Genomic DNA, 25,723 nt, shown 5'->3' with positions numbered 1-25,723 from the left:
TGATCGGGAATTGCCTATATATTGCTATTAATTTTTATCCTCACCCTGCTCACATAATCAGATTTACCGGTAGAGCTGATCCAGTGAGGTGTGTTGGAATAGATAGGCCCTCGAAATAATAATATAACATATTCGGGCGTACTCGTTGATATAATGACTTCGTTACATGATGCTATGTCCTGACCCCCTATCTGCTATGTCAAAAAATATTGAAATCGCCAAAACGTACTAAAGTAAAAGACGTACACTATTTCAAATTGGTATTTCTTAACTGGAAAATAATGTTCCTTCGATATGGCTTTTGTCTTATTGTGGTACTTGGATCGCCAGGACAGGAACATTCGGCGCCAGTCATTTAGGCGTCTATGGACATGACAATTACACATATATTTGTATACATCGAAGGTTTTGGTCAGCACCGGGGCAGTCCTTTTCGCCCAAGGTTTTCTCGCTGCTGATCGTTCTGGCGCACTTCTTGGAGTCGCATGTTACATAGCCTTTGACATCATATGTCTTGGCGCGTCATGGTGCGATAATGGCCGACGCCCAACTGCCCATATTTATGAATCATGCGTAATTTTTGTTGGGAACGGGTACCGAATAATCAGATATCTGAACATAATAAAACGCGCGTAGGGCGAAAAATAATTCCTGAAAAATTCCAAAAAAATACACCATGATTTATGTTAATTCTCGAAATAATTTTGAACCGCCTTCGAGCTCGGCCCCTCCAACCGGGTGGTTTGAGGTGCGAAAGTTACGGTCCTGAGTAAATCTTACGCAATGTTCATGACACGCGGATCTGGGCTCCTCATCGCTGACCTCACTGCATATGCAGTGTCGTACGAAAAGCCCAGACGAAGCAAGTAAAGTCGAGCTTACGAAAATCGGCTGCAACTGACTCTGACGAGGACGCGCGTGAAAGACGTGAATGAGAGTGTGACTGGAAGTCGTCCTGAGAAATCGTACCACAAGCAAAGGCCAAGCAAAACGGACAATATTCATGATCGGGCGCAAATGACCTTATCGGCGATAAGCGCCAAAAATTGTTCAATAAATACAATACACGCGGAGAAGACTATTCGTTAGTTTCTCGCAGATTAACTTCGAACTAGCCCATTGTTATTCATAACTTTGTCAAACCATGTTATTTCAGCGATATCAGTATCGCTCACGCATACGAGACAATACTTAAAAAATATCTTCCGCGAGGCGCACGTGATGGTGAATTGTCATTTCTTAACGGAGCGCAATAGTTACCTTCGCGGGGCGCACTTGTACCTCGGTTTCAGACTTCAGTGATAACAATATTTGGCCCTGGCAATGTTCCGTCTTAATTTTCACGAATCTGCGCGCCTGCTTGGTCCATGGACAACAGTGCGCAACAACTATAAAAAAAACATCATTTCTAATTTCTTGTGCGCAGCGTTAATTTTCTGTGCGCAGAGACCGTTTCAGCACTGCGCATTTGCGCACGTGCGCAGCTTAGAGGGAACATTGCTTGCTATATAAGCATTCGCCCAGTGGTGACCATACGATTGTGTGTGTGTGTGGGGGGGGGGGACTGGGCGACAATTTCAAGTGTGGGGGGCTGTAAGTATTACGTGTTGTGTGTATGACACTATTATACGGCTTTGAAGTGGGCTTCAATGTGGAATTGTTCTAGCTCCTGAGCCTTCTTTCATCATTCATTGTCAAATTATAAAAGGAGTGACCCAGTTATCTATTGCTCATGTTTTCATGTTGAAGATGTATAGCGTGTAGCGTGAAATAACCGAATAGCGACACAACTGCTGCACGCTAAATAGACCACACTAATCTAGAAAGCTTTCGGCCGGCATTAGTAATAAGCCAGCATACCACGTCAAGGTTTGAACAAGCGCTGCATTAGGTCATATATATTATTGTATGTGTGCAAGGATAGACTACATCAAACTTAAGTACCTCTACCGCATACAGAGACTTGATGATTAGCGGGATATGGAATTATTTTAACAAATGCAGAGATTTGATGATTGACCCATCTTTACGTAGTCATCTTTTTGATAAGTACACGGATTTCCACGTTTATTCCGTATATTACTTGAAAAATTGCCTAAAAGAAAAAGTGGGCCTTTCGATCAGGCGCCTGTGCGACCGCCCACCTTGCCCTCCCCAAAATCCACCACTGCTCACGCCTTAACGGTCTATAGGCCAGACCGGACAATGTACTCGGCGTCTGAGTGTTGCTACGTTGATATTTAGAAGCGTGTATAATGGATTCTATACTTTCCACCGAAAGCACATCATTAACAAGTTATACAGTAATAGCCAACACCCCAATCATACGGATTCGGTTTTTATGTTACCCCGTGCGCTGGCTAGATTTTCTACATTAGACAGCTTTATCAATTTCATTGATTTGTTGAATAAGCATCATTCACTGACTACCTACAGTTGGTGAATGTTCGTTCTTGATGTTGTTGTCAAGGCCACAGCAGAGTCATTTTAAATACTCACAAACGGAAAGCTGGATATTTCGAGCACACTTTTGGAACAATTCAAGTAAAATTTTTGAGATTGTCTAGGTGCACGCACGTTTAGTGTTGATTGTTATGCTGCCAGCTCCATGCAGCTCAAATGCAGTAAATTTCAACCAAAGATGTTACTATGAAGTGATAATTGTAATATATGAAAAGGGTTCACTGTCCAGAACCTACCAAGCTTCGTTTGTGAACGTGAACCTCTACATTTCTGAGGTTCACACACAGAACGCGAACGGTAACCTCACGGTCACACCATCCATAGTACTTACAATAGTCATTCTCATATAGCCTGAACAGCGATTATGACCGTATCAAAACTACAAATGCGGCTTCGTTTCGACATCGGCAGTCCAGACCATGCTTTGCTCAACGAGACACGTTGCTTATTTCAGTCATTCATCCCATGCATTCCACGCCATGGAGGCAGTCAACTTAAGTTGTTGTAATATGAATAATGATAATGCTAGACAGCAACCGTTAGCGTTCCAAATTTACCGTGCCCTTGCTGCTGTGCAAGGAATTTGTGTTCCTGCCTTGACAATACACCGGCTCACACTTCTATAGCGTCCTAGCGTGTTTGCTTCTAGAATTCAGCAGAGCCCACATTACTTATCAAGTAACCTAGTTCTCTGGTATGTGAAATTATAATTGAAATACACCACACCGCACTGATTAACATGTTTGAAAGTCGATCAAAAGTTTTAAACCAGATAGGTCGGTGCTAAACAACTCATCCTCGTCTATCCTTCTGGACTATGGATATTATACCTTCAAGTACAATATCTTGGATATGTACTGGGTTGCCTTCATCGATGAATGTGAATGAACGAGACGATATTTTACTTAAAAAATCGTTGATTCGGGTTATAATTGTTATATTTTAGTGACGGGTCCGACGAGCCGCCATTGAGAAACTCCAGCTATGATTACGCGCCGAACGCTACATTTTGTCGACGAAGAGCTGATTATTACACGACTGCTCAAGTTCGTTCAATCTGCGTACTACCGCCTAATGTGATGCCGCTTCAAGATGATCTTTGTGACGGTAGGAAGTTTTCAATTTGACCGAAAAAGTTTGTGCGAATACTCTGTCCATGACACTCCTATGCTAGATTCTCGTAGTCCATGGCGTGGTGTTTTCCGCCAAATCAATTCTTTGATGTGGAATATAGCGTGGGACAATATGAAAGAGTTTTTGCAAGACAACTTCTATGCTTGCTTTATGTTCTGTCATAAGAGCTACTTATGGTCGAATTGGTTTATTCTATTGCTGTAAATTAAAAATAGTACCCTATCAATTATAAAGTAAATTTAACCAAGGTTAAGGAACTCTCCCTCAACATGTATCAAATTCGATCAAGGTTCGTCATGCAAAACTGACGAGTTCACGTGTTCGGATGGTTCGACATGTATCCCAAACTGGATGTTTTGCGATGGAAATCGAGATTGCAGGTAAGCAGGTATTGTAGTAATAATTTCCTCAGAAGGCAGCTTTGCTTTCACGTAATATATTTACTCGGGTATCTGCAGCGTAATTATCCCTCAAAAGCTAAAAAAATGCTCTCGTCTTAGTGGTAAAGATACAGTAACTTCTTTGTGACGACAATTGTCATAATAGGAAATGAATAATGCGAAGTGTCTAACAAGAATAATACGAACGCTCAGTTTATATCCTTGTTTGGTATGCGATACTTGACAATCCGGAAGTTAGCGTTCGCAAGCGAATCTTGGCATGTTCTACACCAGCGATTCTTAACGTCTGTCTTAGCGCAGTACGCTAAAATCTCTTTTGTAATTGCTAGGATACCTTCATCTTGCAATCTGGAAAAGCTGGTGATTAAATAGCTTATCAATTTTGTCATGGCCTCATATTGCGATATAGTATATTACATGAAAATCCATTCGATGGAAAATTAAATAAGATCAAATTAGGACGCAAGTCAGAAGTAAGAGCAAACGTTTTAAAGGAGAATAAAAGTTTATAGTTGCAGTTGCGTGACTGGCCTGTCAGGGACCCCTTAGACCTAGTCCGCTGACTCCCAAGGGGTTCATGAGCCCCAGTTGATAAATCCTTGTGCCCCACTAAGAACGAGGCTATAGTAACGTCAACAACTTGACCAAGATCCTCCAAAGTTATTTTACCCATCACTCACTGCCATGAGGCCGCATCAGGAAAGGAAATCGAACATAAACATTGCAGACTATTAGTGTGATTTTCGTTTTTCTTTTTACTTTAAAGATTGCGCCCATACGGTTTTAAAATGTGAATTGAGTCTCACTCCACCTTTACTACCACGAGCCTGGCTAGCAGCTAGATGCTGCGAGATAACGAGCATATCTTCCCGCGTTAGATGTGTTCCCTGAAGCAGCTGTGAATGATTCGGGTTCAGTGGTGCAGAATTTTTCTTGGACTTCAAGAATTATTTTAGCAGCCCAACAATGCTGCGTTTAAATGAATGAGTCTTATGCACCGAAATATGACCCCAGCTCTATTAAAATGTTTCCAACAACGTGTTTCAAGATCATGATAGAACATGTCACTAGAGTCACATTGCCATGAGTGACGGCACTAATCATATGATACTCTCATGAATCACTAATCCTTCAACTATACCTGGTATGTACAAGCAAAGCTTAGAAATGAAAGGGAAAAGCGATTGATCTGACGTGGCGTAACTTAATAGTTTCCACACGAACCAGAACGTGTTAGGGACTTGCACAAACCCCTAGTGCAGTGGTTTTCAAGCTTTTTCAGCTTGTCACACACTAGAAAAATTCTAAAACGCCCGCGACACTCTGCTGCTTCAAATAAGTTATTATCGCGTGTTAATGGGCTTGAGAACCATAGGGTGTTCAACCTTTCTTCTACGAGTAATTCAATCACTATGCTTCATACATGTGATTCACAAACACGCACACACTCCTTCCATAACGAACGAAAGGAGGTGTTACTTGACTCACGAACGAGTCGTATCACCAGGTAGAGATGATGGAGGTGATGATTCCAATGATATTTTTGGCACGTAATTGTTCATCGCCATGTTCAATTGTTCACGCCACGTGGTTAATATTATTCCTGAGCCAAAATGACGGTCCCATATTGTCCCTAACCAGCCGATTGTGCAGAATAAAGCATTCCAGCTGCCTCGAGAAGAACCTGATATTACTATATTGGTTCTTAAATTTCCGAGTACGGTTATTGTGTCTTTACTGTCAATTCTTGGTAATTTTTTATATTTATTTGAATTTCCTGGAAGGGGTTGTACCCCTATAACAGTCAAGAATTCTAGGATTATGCTGTCTGTCAAAAATGTTATTTTTTTTATTAATTTGCGAAATGATTTTGGCCCCATTTCGTGCTTGGACCCTTTCATATTAGCATATAGTGCTATGGCAGTTACGGCCCCGTTCACATAGCTGTGAAGTTGCAACGACTATAGAATTAGCTCTCCTTTGCACCGATCACGGTATAGGATTTGAAAGTAGACAGTAAAAACTCATTCAATTTTGTTTAAAAGCGGGTCCTTTCGTAAATCAATGAGCTGTTCTTCTCCTGCAAAAAGATTGCGTAATCCATTGCTTTTAAATGGATTAGGCCTACCTATACCCAAGGGTGTTAACAAAAGATTCTGGAAAACATTGTTGCAGTGCGTTTGAAACTCCATGCAGTATGTCCATGATTTGTGGAAGGATTTAATATTTGTGAGTAGATTCAATAAAATATTCAACAATTATTTTCAACAATTGCCAAAAATGTCCTGGCACGCCGGAGAATCTGTGGCGGCACACAGTTCAGCAATAACTGCGCTAGTGCCTAATGATGAACAGCTGAATTCTTACCAATCTCAATTACCCTATGATTTTCTAATGTAAAGTGATGGGTCGGACGAGCCACCGTTGAGGAACTTCAATTCATCGTACAGTCGCTATGATACTTTTTGTCGCGGGACCAGGAGTTCCGGAAAAGGCCGATTTGTTTGCTTGTTACCTTCGAGTCGTGAGCCGCAATCGGGACAACTTTGCGACGGTGAGATATATAGGCTTAGTCACCAATAGTTAAATGAAATGTAGCATTCCAACACTCTTTCATAATGTTGAACTAATACTTTTTTTGCTGTCGGTAAGTTGACATCGATTAGTTTTTCGTGAGCATCTTTGGCAGCTATTGTTCATTTTGGAATTCTGTCCTTCCAAGGCAACTGTAGGAGTGAAAGCAATCTAAAAACATATCGACCTCATCACGCTGTGAATAGACGCGGAATCTACATGAGTAGTCCAAAAAGGAGAAGTACTACGGTACTGACCTGCTACCACCTTTGGTTTGACGAGGGATCAGAATAGTTAGCATCATTCTAAAGCTTTCATATGCATTTACGACACGGTGAATGAATTCAGTGCTGAAAAATCTATCATAACACTGGGGACTTTAAACAATCAAAAAGTACCTGCATCATTTTTCATATACTATAGCAGTTGTCCTTAACCTTGCCTCCAGCGCCCCCCAAGGAGCGCTGACGATTTTGAAGAGGGCGGAAACGCTCAGGGGGCGAAATGGGGGGCGCTGGGCTCAGGGGGGCGATATGAAGGCGCTGAAGAAAAATGGCTCCGCAGTAGATGATGCAGTAGTAGGACATATCCTTAATCAGTAGTCAGAGCAAATAAACATTCCACAAAACATGTCAAATCTCGAAATTGTTGGTCGCGCTACGCGGCGACGTGTGCTACATATGTTTTCATAAATGTAGTGGGTTATTATAATTCATGTAAAACGAATTGCGCGTACTTTTAGATCGCCTATTTCCCATTAAAACACTATACCGTCACGCTTACTAGGGCTATTTTCAACAAAATGTTTCGAACTATGTATTATATCCTGCAGCGCACAGCGTGTGGAAATCAAAGAAGGAGGCACTGTATATCACTTTTGAGAGTGAGAGCGCCTTGTACATATAATATGTTTTGTGCACGAAAGGAATAACTAATTATACTTGCATTGTAGAGCTACAAAGTTGAATCGTCAGAATATTTCTTCATCGTATCATAAAGGATGATACTATGTAGTGTTTTGGTCCACAGCCTCACATGAACGTTATATAAAATGACTTGCTTTGTTTGGAATACATTCATGATAAAGTTAATAACTGGGCTCAGTACTAAATACAACGTCAGCAGATATATGCTTCCCACTCGCAGTTGACTCACTTGGTCACACACACCACTAAAACAAAATCAAATAGGGCCTATACTATACCATTAATTTCCCGTATTGTCAATCGCAGATGTGAATTCGGGATGTGTACATCTATGGTTCGAACCACAGGGTATGAGAACGTACCCTATTGTTGTTATAACAACCTTGATTTTACCCTGAATATACCACATACAAATATTATATGATTTATTATAATCGAGTGGTCCTCGAGCCCGACAAAATCACGAAATATTTCCAATACTTAAGTCCCGAAAAGATCGACTGGACTTTCACCTCTTACCAGAACCGAAACTGCTGCAACCCAAACCCTCAATCGAGGGGGTGAGCTCGAAGGGTGCCCTAAATTATTTCGGTGAAGGAACATAAATTACATATCATGTTTTAACGACTCACCCACGAATAAAACACGCATAATTATTAGGGATGGTGTGAACCTCTGAAAGGTTCAGGTTCGTGTGAACGCGAACCTTTTTGCAAGGTTCTGTGTGAACACGAACGTGAACCTCATGACGTCACGTGACGTCATATTGCTAATTCCAACCCTATCTTTCAATGAAGTGATAGCCTATATTAATGTACACGATACCTAGCGACGACTCGAGCCACATCATTCCACAATGCCGAAGTACATGTTGGCGTTTTAAACGTCGCTAAATGTATCAACTGAGGCAATCAAAGGATATGATACTCCTATAAAATCAATATCTTCCGTCGCTTTGCCAACAATTTCGATGAGGACTTACCAGGGAACATAAGCTTACGCCTTAACGTTCTCGGCCAGACCGGACAATGTATTCGGCGTCTGAGTATCGCTACATTGATATTAAGCTGAATGTAAAACGGGTTTCTATATACTTGCTACCGATATTACCCCATTAACAACACCTCAATCGCAATGATTTGGTTTTAATAATGCAGTAAAGATATGAAGTCAAGATTGACCCCGTACGCCTGCTTGATTTTTTTGCATCAGAAAACGATATCAATCTCATCGATTGGTTGAATAAGCATCATTCGCTGACTATGTATTTCGCTCGTGATGTTGTGTGATTGCGGGTCAAACTCACAGCAGAGAGTCTCTAAATATTCATAAACGGAAAGCTGGATATTTCGAGCAAACTTTTGCAACAAAGCAAGTAAAACTTTTGAGATTGTCAAGGCGCATGCTCGTTTAGTGTTGATTTTTAATGCTGCCAGCGCCATGCATAAGAGTGGCCCGCAGTTGAAATGCAATAATTTTCAACCAAAGATGTTATAATGAAGTGAAAATTGTAATATATGAAAAAGGTTCACAGTGCAGAACCTATCAAGGTTCTGTTGTGAACGCGAACCTCTAAATTTCCGAGGTTCACACACAGAACGCGAACGTGAGCCTCACGTTCACAACATCCCTAATAATTATAGAACATTGAAATAGGCATTTAGGCGTCGGTCATTGCTACGCCACGATGCACAAAGACATATGAAGTTTCGGCCAATATGGGACTCCGAGAAGTGTGCCAAAAAGAGCGTCAGCGAGAAATCCTTAGCCGAAGAAGATTGCCCTTACGTTGATCGTAAACTTCAATGTATATAAGCAGGCCACTTTAAATTGTACTTTTGGGTCTCAAAAGTACAATTTAGTTTAAAATAAAATTTCTGTCGAGTATAAAATAAGGATTTTTTTGTTTACCGTTTTTCGGTGTTTGTCAGTTCACCGGAGTCTGTAAGAACGCATTGGCGGGTTTATCGCTTCCGTTCGGGCCCTGATAGCTCCCACAGGTGCTGCCCGGCGGTTGGGTGGGGAGACCGCAGCGGCGGGGTGCAGACGCCGCACTGCACTGGGGTTCTTCCTGCGCAGTGCTGTGTGTGTGGCTTTACTCGCACGGCGGGATTGATTTCCGCTTCATTTCATTCCACGCTCAGCTCATTTTCCTCTTCCTTTGTTCATTTTTTCTGTTTTGTGATCTATCGCAGCTCAAATAATATAGGCTTCCAAATTTCATCTTTCTCGCTCGCTATAATCTAAACTCTAGTGAGTGAGTGAATAATCTCAACTAAAGGTTGTAACGTGGCAAGGCTGACGATCCCTGCTGAACTGGACAAGACCGGAATATACTGTTGCAGTGTATATAACGGCAGTATAGGTTGCTTGGTTGAATCAGTTCTTAAGGGGGGAAGGTCCACCCAGATCGTCAAAATGTTTCATACTTTTTTATGGCAGAATTACAAAGTATGAGACCGGCTCTTTCATGGAATATAATCATCTTGCATGATTTCAAGCAATAAGTAGGTTAAAATTCCATTTAAAATCTCTCATTTTCGTGAAAAATCGAGAATCCCCCCCCCATTTTTTTAACTAGCTCAAAATTGTCACCAAACACCCTGTCCTTGTAATCGCCGGAGAGGTCCTGAAAGTGGTCAAGTCCCTGCAAGGCAAAAAAAACTCTGGTCACCGAGCAGCACGACAAGCCGATGAAGTTGTGTGACAACCTGAAGGACTTGTGTTCAGTAACTACAGAGCTTTGTGATGAGGATGGCTTCCAGGGTGAATTAGAATACGTCAGAGTTGAACAGTTTCTGTTTCCATGACAAATGTTCAGGAATTCATCCTCGACTTTAGGACTTTTTTGTAGGCAAAACTTGATGAAATCTTGGCGGCTACAAGGAAAACTGTTCAAAGGGAGTCAGCCTGCTGGTTTGCACTCTACTTCATGGCGTCTGTGATCTCCTGGCAAGCAACGCGGACATCAAAAACAACGAGATACCACCGACGCTCCGAAAGGAACTGGTTAAGTTCCGTCGTTCAGCTGTCTCTGACTTGGTTCGCGAACAGTCAGGACGGCTTCGAGCAGCTGGGTGGGCCGAAGAAAAACTCGAGGATGTCGAGACGGAGCACGCTCAACTGCGGGACTTTTACAGAGACCATGACAATTTCCGCATTACGTTAGAGGAGGAGGACCCTGACAGCAGCTTCAGGGACGCTTGGGGTGTCCTCGAGGGTATGAACCTGCTCACCCTAAAGGACTTCTGCGGAACGCTCTCGACCGTGTTTCCAACGACGGCACCAGTGGAGGCGGATTTTTTCGCCATCGGAATTGAAAAGAATGACTACCGGGAGAGCCTGACCGATTTCTCGCTCGAAGGCTGCCGTCATGCAAAACAGTTTCAAGAGCTGTAGAAACTTGTGTGATTTTTGGTTAGATCATTAAACTTGAAACACCGGGAGGTGGAATAACGCAAAACACGAGCTTGTTTTCACATAAAAGTCTCAGTATGGTACCCTCCTATGCCAGGAAAGAGCCATTTTTCATAAAAGTATAATTTAGTATAATTTAAAATTCTGGTTGAGTATAAAATAAGCTATTTTTGCTAAATTGTACTTAAGTACCATTTATAGACCCCTGTATATAAGTCTAATTGTCCAGTCCATAGGTGCTTAAATCGCTCGTGCCGAATTATCACGTCGTAACAATCAGCACCCCACAGGATAAATAACATCCCTCAGAGATAAATTATTTGCCAGTGAAGAAATACCAATTTTGAACCGTGTGCTTACTTTACTTTAATACGTTTATGCCTCTCAATATCTTTTGACTTTATAGCGGACAAGAGGGAACAAAATAACAACATGCAATGAAATAATTTGTACCAACGAGCACGCCCGAATATGTTTAATTAATAGTTATCTGGTCTTCATTTTCCAAGACAACAGCTCACTCATCGCTACTGGTAAATCGGATTACGTAGGCTGAGAGAATAAAATGTTGAGAGCGACTTATACATGCTATTACCAGCTATTCATTCATGCATTACAGAAATTTTTGGTGCCTAGGGCGACCAGGTCACACAAACTTTGCTGACAATCGAAATCACGCGAAGGGGTTCTTGGGGGCGAAGCCCCAAGAAGTTTGGATTATCGCCCTACGGGTACCCAATAAAATCGTTATTTTAGGGGGACTGACGAAGTGCTGTTACGGCCCTCCCTCTTACCCATTGTCTTTATTACAGTCCTTACAATATGGGGTGGGGGGCGCTAGAGCATGATAATTTTTGAAAGGGGGCGCTGGAGGAAAAAAGGTTAAGAACCAGCACTGTACTATAGTATATGATGATATGGTTTTGGTGCATTTATGTTAACAGGTGTATCGTGCAAAGAAGATGAGTTTTCCTGCTTTGATGGCGCGAAGTGCATTCCAATATCGTCTTTCTGTGATGGCAAACCAGATTGCATGTAAGTATAGATTGTGTATTGAACGGAAGAGTCTTCTCCCTTTACATTCACTGTATCTAAATGTTAAGAGATGGATCCGACGAGCCACCGCTGAAGAGATCCAACGTATCGTATGATCGCGACACTACGTTTTGTCGAGGGCGAGGGGAATCCTTTCTTTGCGTTTTACCGTCGACACTTGTGTCGCAACACGAAATACTTTGTGATGGTAACAACTTTTGCATCAATGAGAAGCTTTTTCAAGTATATCGATGTATATAGCTACACAACCGTGATCGAACTGACAGCTTTCTTGGAATTACTCGAGTCAAGACTTAACTCGAGTCATTTTTTCAGTGACCTGATTAAACTCGAGTCACGATTCTAAAATTATTGGTCTTGGCTAGGTCTCGACTTATGATAAATATGGAAGGCTTCGTGAATCGAAGACAACTTTTTTCAATAAAAATTTCTGAACGCATCAAGTCTACCAATGAGAAAATCGTTCCGAACATCTGAGAGTCACTGACAATGAACCCGTCGTCAATACCAATTCTTCATTTGTTGCATTCAATTGTTATTTAGGTTCTCGATATGGTCGAGTCCATCAGTAGCGGCATCTAAGAATAAATAAGAGTTGAAAAAAAAAAGAGTTGGAATTACCTGAACTGCCGTCCGCATTTCAGTCAAAAACGTCGGTGACATCGAATGATATAATTTTAGTTTTTTGCATGCACTTCATCCCGTGACCAATATCATCATCATCAGCCACCGTAGTGAGCCTAATCCATATGTGTTTAGCCTAATTTATGACCGCATTTCGACAACATATTTAACATACGGCCGCATTCCAGTGAAGAATCGCCACAGTCCATCCAGACGAGAAATATTCGTGTTAAATTTGCTACTGTGAACTTTGCACCGCGGATAGTCCTCGTGGTGTTCTGTGCCATCTCTATCTTCATGAGATATACCTTTCGTATAAGAGTTTCTAATTGTAGATGCAAAACACCAACGCAGGCTTACTCTATAAATTCACCCAAATCGCGAGTATTAATGTAATGAAAAATTATTGGGAGTTGCTTGCTGGTCTCGCGGAGCGCAAAAAAATTTCAACTTCGTGAATGAATTTCATCGATAATATTTAAAGTTTAGCATATTACTCTTCAATATTATCCACTCTCAGCCCACGTGATATGATTAACTGGTAAAAATGATGGGACGCCTGTCTTCGAAAATATTGAGAACAAAACTTCCGTTTTAACCAATCACTTTGTTGCATGTTGTTATTTCTTTACTTCATATCAGGATTGTCGGTATTGTCAAAATATATTGGAATCGCCAAAACGTACCGGAAAAAACTTGATCCGTGAGACGCATACGATTCCAACTTGGCATTTCCTCAGCGTTACTCATTTGTGCGGTGGGGCTCATATTGCAAGGACACTCGGGTTATGGTAGACTCTAGAGCAGGGGCGGGCAACTTCTCCAGTCGGCGGGCCAGATATACGAAAATAAAGTACTTGACGGGCCGGATTCCTAAATTGATACAGTATAGGTCGTGTATTTATCTACCTATAAAATCTTATATGATGAGAATTTTCAGTTGAAAGCATAGAGGGCAAAACAGTATTTAATGACTTTATTAACGTAACATACTTCAATAGCATTTGAACTCAATGAGATTTGTGGCCGATCAAAAATGTCGACAAGTTCTTTGAACTATGATTGCATGTCGGACGTAAAACCCTTGGTAAAAACCGCACGTGCGCGTCAGTTAGAGTAAAATGCAGCTTAATATGTCCATTTTCGTGGTCGAAAATGTTTTCTCGCAAATGTATGTAGACCCGGACAGAACAAGCAGTTTCATGGCAACCTTTCTTCCGCCGCAGGCCGCATTATCGTGGAGGACCGCAAACTCTCCACGGACCGCTTAAAATCCTTTCGTGGGCCGTATGTTGCCCTAGAGCATGGGTGTGCTAACTTTTCAGCTCGCGGGCCGTAGGTATTCAACATTTGAATTCATTCGCGGGTCGCAACATATGAAATTCAGATGCTGACCCAAAATTCCATTTGCTATTTGATTATATAGTGACCTACGACATGGAAATAATATATATGTATTTCTATATTTAAAACAAACCAATGTTGATTTGATGATAACGTACACGTGTCAGAAACATGGACGAGAATTTATATGCTGGTCGTGCTCATTATCAAGATTGATGATGTAACTCGGTTGTTCCTATTCTTAAAATTGGATGTAAATTTGAGTATGTCGGGGGCGATTTGTTCATTAATTTGCTGATTTGGCATAACTCCAGGACACGCGATGCTGAAAACATCATAACCATGCTAATTTTAAATACGCATCTACAGTATATATATATAAATACAAGTACTACACATACTAAGACCGAATCTATCCAACACACTTGCGCATCGGTTTTTCCAAGTACAGCACTAAAAGTAATAAACCAGCTCGTGTTGCCAATCTAAAATCACACCAGTAGTCCGAATTAAATCATATACGTTTCACTTTCTGTAATGTTTGGCAATTGAAAACTTTAAAAATGTATGGGCCTCGTGGTCATAATATCGAGCCATCAATGAAATGAAGAAATACCATAGTAAGAATATAACTTATCATTGTCATGAAGGAATATAGTAAAAAAAGTTTAATCAAGTTCCTACAGTATTTTGATTTTTAGTACGCATTTTATAGAAAATTTCACGTTTGAGGCTTTCTCGGGCCAAACAAAACCGTGTTACGAGCCACATGAGGGCACGCGCGCCGTAGTTTGCCCACCCCTGCCCCGGAGAGTGTACGATAAAACCGGCTGACGAGCATTGGTCTAGCCAACATGCACATTAGGGCTGTTCAAAAAACACTTTTTTTCCTGAATCTTGCTGGTTACGTGATTAAATCGTTAGGTTGCTTTAAAAAACGACGCACACCAAATTTTATTTCATTCCAACCAATAATCGCTGATTTCGTACAGTTTGAAAATTTTGAATTTACTCAAAGATGCCAAAAAAAAATTTTGTCGGATTTTTCTGTTAACCCCATGAAATCGTTGCGCTGTCTTCAAAGACGATGCAAAACAAATTTGACTCAATTCCAACCAGTAGAAGCGGAGCTATTCGAGTTTTTCTTCGATATTTCGGGGATTATCCTAGATAGGTGGATAATCCAAGAATTATCATCGTAAAACTTGAATAACTCCGCTTCTACTGGTTGGAATTGAGTCAAATTTGTTTTGCGTCGTCTTTGAAGACAGCGCAACGATTTCATGGGGTTAACAGAAAAATCCGACAAAAATTTTTTTTTTGCATCTTTGGGTAAATTCAAAATTTTCAAACTGTACGAAATCAGCGATTATTGGTTGGAATGAAATAAAATTTGGTGTGCGTCGTTTTTTAAGGCAACCTAACGATTTAATCACGTAACCAGCAAGATTCAGGAAAAAAAGCTATTTTTGAACAGCCCTAATGCACATGTATCACCATCTGAACAATATAGAAACGATACAAACCGCAAATATTTGTTAACTTCATATTGGTTCGATGTAGGAAATATTCAGATGAATTTTCTTGATTTGAGTGATGTTGAAGATTTGCTTGACTCGTGACTATATCTGCGAAAACTGGAAATTACATGAAGTCACTCGAGTCAAAATTTGCGGTGACTCGAAATGACTTATTACTCAACGGTGGTTATTCGATCCCAAAACGACGGGACTCAGTCGTAATGACACTCTACTATCGCTCACGTCTCATACTGACATACAAACCGGATTATTATTTACAATCAGTGGCCGCATATGTTCTCCTGGCCGGCAGAGAATTGTAACCGTCAACTATTTTAAGAATCTTTAGAGCAGGTGAAAAAGGCTATATCCGATCACCAATTTTAACAACATGCAGCATCCTCTCCGGAGTGGGGCGTGATCTCTTCTATTTTAATAAGTTACGGCGTAATCGTAAGCATCGCGCTGTGGGCGTAAACTGATGTGTATGAATCCATTGAGTGTCCTTTTGGCACGACCCACATCGAACGCGATGCAATTGTGCCTCGAAATGCATCGATTGATATATAGTTGATGTGTTTTAGAATTAAATTGCCTCCAATATGTAACTGATACATGCGTCATTTATGTATTCTAGGTTCATCATGTTCACGCGACCAATTCCCATGCTCTGATGGATCCCAGTGCGTTGCAGGACGTGTGTATTGCAATAGACGCGCAGATTGCCTGTACGTACAGCATTTTATAAAACATAATTATCACTGTGCAAACTGTGAACGCATTTTCATTTTGTATTGCTATGCAATCACACAGTTATCCGTCATATTATATGAGGGTGTTACATATTACATTATTCTTATAAATGAGCATTGATGGTGGGCGCGAATTCTTATAGGGATGGATCCGACGAGCCTCCACTGAGGAACAGCTCAGAAAATTATGGCGATGAAACCACTTTCTGTCGAAGTCGGGAACAACATGTTATCGTAGTCGGGACAAGATATAAGTCACATGTCGTCTGTGTGCTGCCATTGAGTCACATCCCGCATGTAAACACGATATGTGCAGGTAAGGTTTCCTACTGCATGCTTCTTTTATTATTATCAATTAGGACATCGGTTGCCATGCTCATGGAAAAGTGTGTATCACCACCCCTAATGGCGGTACGCCAAGACCGAGCCTCCAATACACCCCTAGGATATACCTACTTATGAATAGACTTATCTGCAAACAGAGATGATCCAAGCCATCATTTTGATGTCGAAGTAAATCAGTACAAGGTACAGAGCTATCTCGTAATTAACTTTGTACTTCGTGTATTTTGGCCGAGTCGGATAATAAAACCAGCGACTACTGGGAGATATTACAAAAACAATACAACTTTAAGTAGACGCGGAAATCATTAGCAAATAAGTACTCTGAAGTAGCCTATATAAATAGTTAGAGACAGTCGAAGATAATAGTCGCAGACCGAAGTTGGGAGCTTGTAAATAGACAAGATACATCGCTGTTGGCGACACCATTGGATCTTGTGGCGAGATATCGCAGTGGTATAATCGGCGGCTGCAACACCAATGGATTGCGGGTTTGAGTCCGACCGAGGTCGACTTCAGAATTCATATACCTAAATGTCGGAGGTTTAACTAAGTTCCTTCTCGCCACCTCGTCCGCGTAAGCTGTGGCTTACAAAAAGCCTCGAAGTGGGCCGTGCTGCAAGTCGGCAGTTACGGAATCAAAATGAAGAATATCGGCCTGGTGTAAATGACCATAGTAGTCGACAAGCACCATGAATACCACAAAACAAACGAACAAAACAAAGCGGTCTTTACCGTTTTTCGTCCAGAGCCCCTTTTCAGAAATGTTCGCTTCAAGTGTGGTAGAATATCAATTTATAACGTAGCCATACGTTATAAATTGTTATATGGTTGTACTGAAGAAGATTAGATAGAGGTCGAACTCCGGTCAATTCGATTTGACTATTAGGAATAGTTCGACATTGAATCGCACCCGACGACCACTCAACTAATTGCCGTTCTCTGTACTGTTCTCGGGATCAAATCAAGGCCGGGTACGGACTCATATCTATCGGGTTCGAGACCAATGTACAAATTGTACATACCCCGTCTATGATTGGCGATACGGTGGAGTTGCATTGGGCCCAGTTTTATTGGTTTGTGCGACTATATAGTAAATCAACTGAGAATGTGATTTAGATGATGTATGTTCACGCTGAATTTGATTATTTTTTCATGCTGTGAACACTGCACCCAGTTTTCAACTTTACTAGGCATGTAAGTCAGGTTGTTGAAAGATTACCGTTTTTGTTTTTAAATTTCCACGGCTTTTTCATAGAATTGTTAGGTTGGTTTAAAATACGTTGCACACCAAGTTTGGCTTAATTCCAACTATGAGCTTCACATTCAGTAATTGAAACTGAGCCGAAACGTTTTTCAAACCAATCCTACAATTTTATCAAATTGCCACGGAACATTTGAAAAAAATAATAATTTTGAACAACCCTACTGTACGTACGAGTGTTGTTTTGGGTCACAACAGCAGATATACCTATTTATTATAGTATATGAAATCGAATATACTATAGGGATGGTGTCAATATGAGTTTCACGTTCTTATTCGGTGTGTATGCCTTCTGATCTGTGAACCTTTTTCATATATTAGAATTTTCCAAACCTTTTCTTGTTAGCGCTAGAGACATGGTAAAAACGACTGGGCTACAGCAATATAAAAACGTGAGATGGGGGAAATAGGTGTTTTTGTCGAAGTTACGTTTTGTTATAACAATCTGTTATAACAATCTCAGCCATAAAAGAGATGTTGATCCATCTCCCCTTCATGTTCTCAGGGTCTACTTGTCGAGGTGATGAATTTCCATGTCTGGACGGAACGATATGCCTTCAAAATCGGTATTTCTGTGACTCGTACCCTCAATGTCCGTACGTAAATTGTTACCCTTTTTTAGAATACCTTTTTTAATTTGTTAATATAGACATATCTGTCATTCTATGTAAATCGGACATGTGCCATGCGGAAAGTGCAATTCTTGTTCAGTGACGGTTCGGACGAGCAATATTTTAACAGCAGTATCGAGTACAACTCCAGTGTTAGCTTCTGTCGCAAGACGGATCCATATGATCGTACGCGCGTTTGTATGTTGCCCGAAGGAACGCCAGTGAAGGTGCACGCATCTTGTAAAGGTAATTGTGGATGTGGAATATATGACATCCTAATACAAATTGAATGTACATATAAATAAGACTGTGCATAATAGTTATGTAAGGTATATTAAAAGTATATAGTAGAGAGTACTGCCTGTGTCAAGATATCTCATTCTAGATAATCATGCTCTAGTTTAATTACAAACCTGATCGAACGAATAAGTCTACGGCTGTAATCTAAAATTTGAGCCTATCATTTGATCGAACGAACCTCATACATTATTCAGGAATTGACGTATTGACAGTTCCACATGTCATTAACTTTGATTGCTGCAAATCATGGTCAATGAAAGTTCATTAGACTATTTCATAAATATGCGAATGAGATTTGGATCAATTACATTATTCTAGTTTTAATTACTTTCTTGCATGTTCCAATCACATTACAATTACAATTTCTCCTTGCTCAAAATATCAAATTACAATTACAATGACAATTACATGAATAAATGTAATTATCACATTCAGATCAATTACAATTACAATTAAATGTCCAACTCTGGATTTGAGTACTACCTGCTGTTATAATGTCATAGCGTAATGAATGACTTCTCAAGTTTTAATTTGTACCTTATTTGGTCAATGGAAAATAATAGCAGCTGCTTCACAGAGAAATTATATGGTATTTCACGACCAGGACTATTTGTACAGAAGCAAAACACCGAACATTCAAATAGCGCTAATAAAGTAATCATAATATTCAGTGAGTGACTGCTGACAGAACTAATCCGAAATCCATGATGGACTACGGAAAAACTTCTCACCGCGGCTGATCCGCAACATAAAATTACTAAACTATTAATCTCTTCGAAGAGGTTAACGTTATACAGCATCAGGGTCTAAACAACACTTCATCATCTCCCCAAAAAAAGTTGGTCTTGGCCCTCTCCATAGGGTGTTGGACCAAACGTCTGGGGGACGAAGCCCGCCAGATCCCTCGTTGGAATGACCGTTTTCACTCGTGTTCGAGATTTCATATTGGTAATCAACAGTGAGTTTAAACGTCCTCATCGCTCGAAAATTTTCTATAATTCATGATTGAATCGGTCATTAATATTGTTCAATGCATATATATTTTGCAAGAAATATTTCATCCTCTATGACCCCACGTAATCATATTTACCGTTAGAACTGAGTGAGGTGTTGTCTTAGAAAATTTAGGGCACGTAATTAATAACACTGGTCGACATCATTTTTCTTTTCTGGCCAAAATGATGACTATTAAGTCAATTTCCGTACGCTGATTACGAATATGAAGTCGCTTTTTTCTCTCACGTCAGGATTTTTTATAATCTGTGATTTAAAATTTTGCATTTTAGTGCTAAAAAAGCCTGTTCTGTGACGTATTCCTTGCTGTTTGGTCATAACTATCACCAATGTGACGCCATGAGCGGTGGTCAAAGTACATACCATAGGTACTCAAGTAGAAGTAGAGGTAATGGCGTCAATTTCTACTCAAGTAGAAGTAGATTTAACGGTGTCAATTTCTACTCAAGTAGATGTAAAACTAACTTTTTACAAGTATGTAAAAAAGTTATTATATAGGCCTAGTTTTTGATATCACCATCAATTTAATAATGTTTTCTTCCTTTCAAAACATCACAAGACTGCGATACTCTGAAAAGATAGGAATGCGTCGAAACGACTTGGAGTAGTCTTTGAAATCAGACATCAGACATCTGCAATAAGACCTGGGTCTAGGCTAGACGATGTAAAGAAGAGGTATGCACAGCACAATGAATAAAAAATAAAGCGACATTGAGGCTGTGAAGCATTTGAAAACAAAAATATTTACCCATTGGCGTGCCAATATGGTTTGGAGACAGCCACATGGACATGGAAAAGATTGTTACTTTTTCTCTTTTTTTTTTAATTTAATGTCAGAAATAAGCATAACATTCAATATCCAGTTTGACTTGTGCAATACGACCGATTCCTCATGGGCCGGGTGTTGCAATTGCATTACCTTCAAACGTTTTACCAGCAGTTGACCAAAAATTCTCTCGGTGACGAGTATTTGTCTGAAAAATGTTCTCAGCATGAGTGCATGTGATGGTGATCAGCAGCTATATGAAGTTGAATCAAGCTGAACTGAATAACTGTGTCAAAAATTTGAAATTGCTAAATGAATATGCTCTTATTGTAGGCTCCAGAATAAAAGCCAAACATATAGCCTACTTTGCACCGATACCACTTTTTCTTGGTATATGCATCGTGATAGTGAATACGATCTCTTCATTGCCGGCGAACCCTTTTTAGTCTATTGTGTCGATGTCTAAGGTATCATAGAGACATTGGGAACCGTGAATCGCACCTCTTTATTTATGCATCAAGCCTAAAAGATGTTTTGTCGCACAATACAAGTCAATGTGTTTTTATCCGTGTAGCTGGTACAGCTGGCATCAAGAGGTCTTACGAGAACATCAAATTTGGAATAAAGTATTCAAACTACTCAAACGTGTAAAGTTTACGTTGATTTTCAACTCATATATGTACTGCTGGCTCAACGATCTAGAACTACAAGGTATCCTTGTTTTATGAGTGAATGGAACAGTAGAAATCATTGAATTAAACGTAAGTGGCCAATGAGGGAGTATCTTACACCAGGCTTTAAAATGTTTTAAAGGCTGCTCTTATCGACAGATCTAATGTTTATTTCCAGCATTATATGTTAAACTACATCTCATGAAAAAGTTATTAAAAGCTCTGATCAAAGAGAGTGCACGTTCTAAATACATTCACGAAACGTTTCTTCACTTGAGTGCTGTTACAGTTAAGAGGGTGTGTTTGTTGGATCTCAGATCAGAATACTCACCAAAACCCCTATTTCTTATTGGGGAGTCGGATTTGGAAAAAATGCACGACTCTCCCTCATTGAAGTTGCATCTAAATTTCTTGAAAATACTAAGGATCCTTTTTATTTGGAGAGTTTAGTTTAAGATAGTAAAACCTCAATCCGACAAAGTACGTTGAGAGCTTTGTAGGGTGTGTTTCGCATCATAAACGGACCTAAACGGGCAAATGCGTTTTTTAGTAGAATTTTCAATCGGCTTTTTCGAAAAAGTGTGACGTGATGGGTTAATTCTGATGGCAAATTCGGAATCAGCATCGTCAAATTGGGTAAACACAATTAATCGTTCTACAAAAAAGAAAAAAAAACGTTGAAAAATGTCGACCAGTGTAATTAAACATATTCGGGCGGGCCCGTTGGTATATTTATTTACTGCCAGGTCAAGGGGCCCCAACTGGTTCGTCGTTCGACATCCCCCTATCTGTTCATTACATCGCATTGTGTGTCTTGTATAACGCAGTGTACATTGTGTATGTGTCTTGGGCAAATCAAAATACCATCTCACGATTGATTAATTGTTTGACATGTTGCTATTTTTTTACTTTCTGTCTGCTGTATAGTTAACAAAATATTGAAATCGCCCAATCGTACTAAACTAAAAGACCTACACAATTTCAAATTGGTATTTTTTACTGGTGAGGAACTTTTTTCTGGAGGATGGTACTTGTGTTGTGCTGTGCAGATTGCCAGTACTTAAAAATTCAGCGCCAGCTATTCAGGCATCTATGGACAATTATAAATTTAGACATAGGCTATATATATCGAAGTTTTCGGTCTACATTTGGTCAGTCCTTTTTGGCCAAGGTTTACCGGCTGCCGATCTTTTTGACACACTTCTCAGAGTCCCATGTTTGCCTAAGATTCAGGCCTTGGCACACCGTGGCGCAATAATGGCCGATGCCGGAATGCCTATTTATATAAATCATGCATAGTTTTTCTTAGGGGGAAGAGTACCCAAAAATCAATAGACTGAGCTGCATTAAATCGGCATAAATTGGCATGAATTTTTTAAAAAATCCTCTTCAATTCAAGTTCATTAACGACTTAGTTTTGAGCCCTCTTCAAGCTCGGGCATCCCCTAATTGTTTTTTTTTCTGGGTTGTGGCATTTACGGCCCTGAACAACAAACAGCCCAATTATTAGTCACACGGCATCGTGGCTCAAGCCCCAAACGCCGCAGTTGTCAAGCCTCAGCTCTTTTCTCGCTTGACACATAAACCTTGAAATTGTCACAGTGAATGTGTGGCCTGCTATGTGAATTTGCTCGCGTACCCCAGTTTGATGATCGCTGACCTAGGCGATGTACAGAACAGGCATGTACACAGTGAATGAAAAGCAACAGAAGGCAATATAAAAGCAAGCGATGGAAAGGAATTGGCATGTGTAGTAACTCTACTATCCAGCACCCGTAACCCTAGTATCTCGCACCCACAACACCAATCCTAACACGAAAAACAAATATTTTAACGTTTATAAATTTTGACATGTTGATGGGAAACAGTTACTAGTGTCACGGTGAACACAAGTTGGCTGTTGATCGTAAAACGACGAAGCGTCAATTATTTTGTGTTGTGCTTGTCAGGTCTCAGTAACAATGTACTGTAATTGAAATTGTAATTAGGCAAAAAGTTTATCAAATTACAATTAGAATTACAATTACAAAAAATGAAAATGCTTCTATTACAATTAAATTACATGAAAAAATGTAATTAATTGCATTCAGATGAATAACAAATTACAATTACTCCAACTTTGATGCGAATGGGGTAGCCCTCCAAAAACTCCCAGTACGCGCCGGAATAATTTGTTTCGATGACTAACGAGAACATTCCGTCACCCTCTCATTCTCACACTCACTCACTCACTCACTCACTCACTCACTCACTTTGTCTCTCGTTCTCCAACTATCTATCTCACACACTTTTTATAGAACAGTGGTCCCCAAAGAGAGATAAATCATGCGATCACTACGATTCATATTCTGTTCAGGTTCTGCGTGTAGATGGTATGAATTCTCTTGCGATTTCGGATCAAGATGTGTACAAAGGGAAGACTTTTGCAATGGTGGATGGAACTGCGAGTAAGGACATATAATATGATGGGGATAAGAATATTGCGTTAACTGAGCCGAAACAGCACTTTGTCAGTCCAAAAAAAGACGTCGGCCCTGGGCCCTCTGTTGGGTAATGAACAATGTTTTCTCCAAGCTGCGCACGTGTGCAATTGCGCAGTGCTGACATGGTCTCTGCGCACGGCAAATCCAAGCGGCGCACAAAAAAATCCGAAGTGGTGACCTTTTATTTAGTCGTTACGCACTGTTCTCCAAAGGACCACGCAGTGAATTGGTGAGTACACGAAGACTCGTGAAAAATTAGAGGAAACATTGGTATTAAACCAAAGTTGAAGCACCACCCCCTCAGCACTAAGGGCCACCTCATCAGAAATCCTATTCGCTGAATAGTACCTTTGCCAACAAACCGTTACGTGTAGTAGGCCTACAAGTGGCGGCAGAAAAATCCTTATATACAAAGCTGATACTTACTTGATCGGCGTTCCACGGAACTCCACGGTTCCGAGAACAGGTTTCAGGGGTTCCACTGGCGATCAAGACAAAATCGAAACCCCGTCCTTTTGAAATATTGATGTCATATCCCAATATGTTTGCAGTGATTCTCAACCGATGATACATGGACTACTAGGGGTTGTTCGACCGAGTCTTAGCGGTTCTATAGAGATCAATACACGCACTTTACTCTAATATGTGATTTGTTATGATATGCACATCTTGGTCATTCTTAGTTGCAGATAACTAGGCCACATCTAGGCTAGGGTTGCCATACGTCCGGAATTTCCCGGACATGTCCGGAATTTCACTGTTCAAACTAGCGTCCGAGAGGAATTTCTAAAATATGCCAAATGTCCGAAATTTTGAAGATTTGACGACGTATGCTCATAATTTTTCCGTAAATCAACATAAAAACGTTATTTTTAGGAATATTTATGCTGATGCATGATATTTTTCTTCGCGCTGCCCGCGATTTACATTTATTGATTTTAGTAAAAGACTACCACACCCTCGCAAAAACTGCAATAAAATATAAATAAAAACAACTTTCATTTACTGGAATAAGCCTAATTGTAGTCGCAATTATAGGAGAACAGTATATTCCCAGAGATCGTTAAGACCGTTTAAATGCTTTATTCAAAGATATAGTGATTCCAAACGTGGGGGTCGTTTGCCTTTATTCTGGTGTTCGCGAGTATCTTGAACGTAATCAGTTTTCAATATAGCCCGTGAGTAAGTCCGGGCAAAGGTGCTGACTTCTTTTAGTAATCAGCTCGTCAAATTTTTATCTGGACCACGGAACATTTTCAAATTGGAGATGGAGTTGCGACCATAAAAGGTTGGAAACCACTGTATTTGGGGTATTTATAAAGCTCCGTGGTGCGCACCGGCATAAGGCTGATAAACGATCTTATTGGTTGGGCATGAACATGACTTAGGGATGTACAATTACGCTCCCTGTATTTTCGAACTCATCATCCTCTACCAGCTCTACCGCTAACTCATGTGGGCGGAGAGTGTAGTAACTATCTATAGTAATATATAGAACAACCGAACAACCAAAATTGTTGACAGAATTCATTCAAAAAATTTAACGACAAGATGCATATAGTAACCACATATATATATAGCGATCACCCCCCCCCCCCCAGAAGTTGCATCGATTACCCTATGGTGGGCTCAAAATCATTGTTGATTTGGGCGGAACGGAGCTGAAAACATGTGCTTTCGGTCGCGGTTACACAACACACAGCCACATACTCCTGAACCGGATCGTGACCACCTTTGGTCTATGAGAAAAGCTTTGCTAGTGTGATGTCATAACTCATTTTTAAATCTGCTGGTGGGTGCTAAAGTGTGTCCGGAATTTGGATCACAGAAATATGGTAACCCTAATCTAGGCGAATTGTGACTGCGGTGGTGGTACGGCTTGTGAAATTGAGATTTGAAATCGAAACACAGTCTTTTATTCTGATATACCAATTTAACTACAATGTTTAAAAGCTCGATGTAAGCATTGGTATCACGTTTGCGTTTCGACCGATCAATACGTAGAATTACACTTTACAAGGTGACGCCTTGTATTTCTGAACTGGCATCTGAAAGCAGATC

General features: G+C 40.4%; 1 protein-coding gene across 2 annotated transcripts in view; it reads left to right on the top strand.

Annotated features, from left to right (window-relative positions):
• Nucleotides 1-25,723, top strand: part of LOC145447292 (uncharacterized) — a 272,585-nt gene that overhangs the window by 27,928 nt on the left and 218,934 nt on the right. For both annotated transcript variants that reach the window (XM_080325732.1, XM_080325722.1), the window contains exons 11-20: nucleotides 3,410-3,570; nucleotides 3,887-3,977; nucleotides 6,401-6,552; nucleotides 11,860-11,950; nucleotides 12,019-12,158; nucleotides 16,097-16,187; nucleotides 16,355-16,527; nucleotides 18,323-18,413; nucleotides 18,529-18,674; nucleotides 23,536-23,626. In XM_080325732.1, the coding sequence (XP_080181858.1) occupies nucleotides 3,410-3,570; nucleotides 3,887-3,977; nucleotides 6,401-6,552; nucleotides 11,860-11,950; nucleotides 12,019-12,158; nucleotides 16,097-16,187; nucleotides 16,355-16,527; nucleotides 18,323-18,413; nucleotides 18,529-18,674; nucleotides 23,536-23,626 (1,227 nt within the window). The remainder of the gene's footprint in view (nucleotides 1-3,409; nucleotides 3,571-3,886; nucleotides 3,978-6,400; nucleotides 6,553-11,859; nucleotides 11,951-12,018; nucleotides 12,159-16,096; nucleotides 16,188-16,354; nucleotides 16,528-18,322; nucleotides 18,414-18,528; nucleotides 18,675-23,535; nucleotides 23,627-25,723) is intronic.

Source organism: Botryllus schlosseri, chromosome 1 (assembly GCF_051294905.1).
Source record: "Botryllus schlosseri isolate E-star chromosome 1, Bs_hap1, whole genome shotgun sequence".
In the NCBI taxonomy this organism is placed as follows: Eukaryota; Metazoa; Chordata; class Ascidiacea; order Stolidobranchia; family Styelidae; genus Botryllus; species Botryllus schlosseri.
This window is presented reverse-complemented; position numbering and strand designations above follow the sequence as displayed.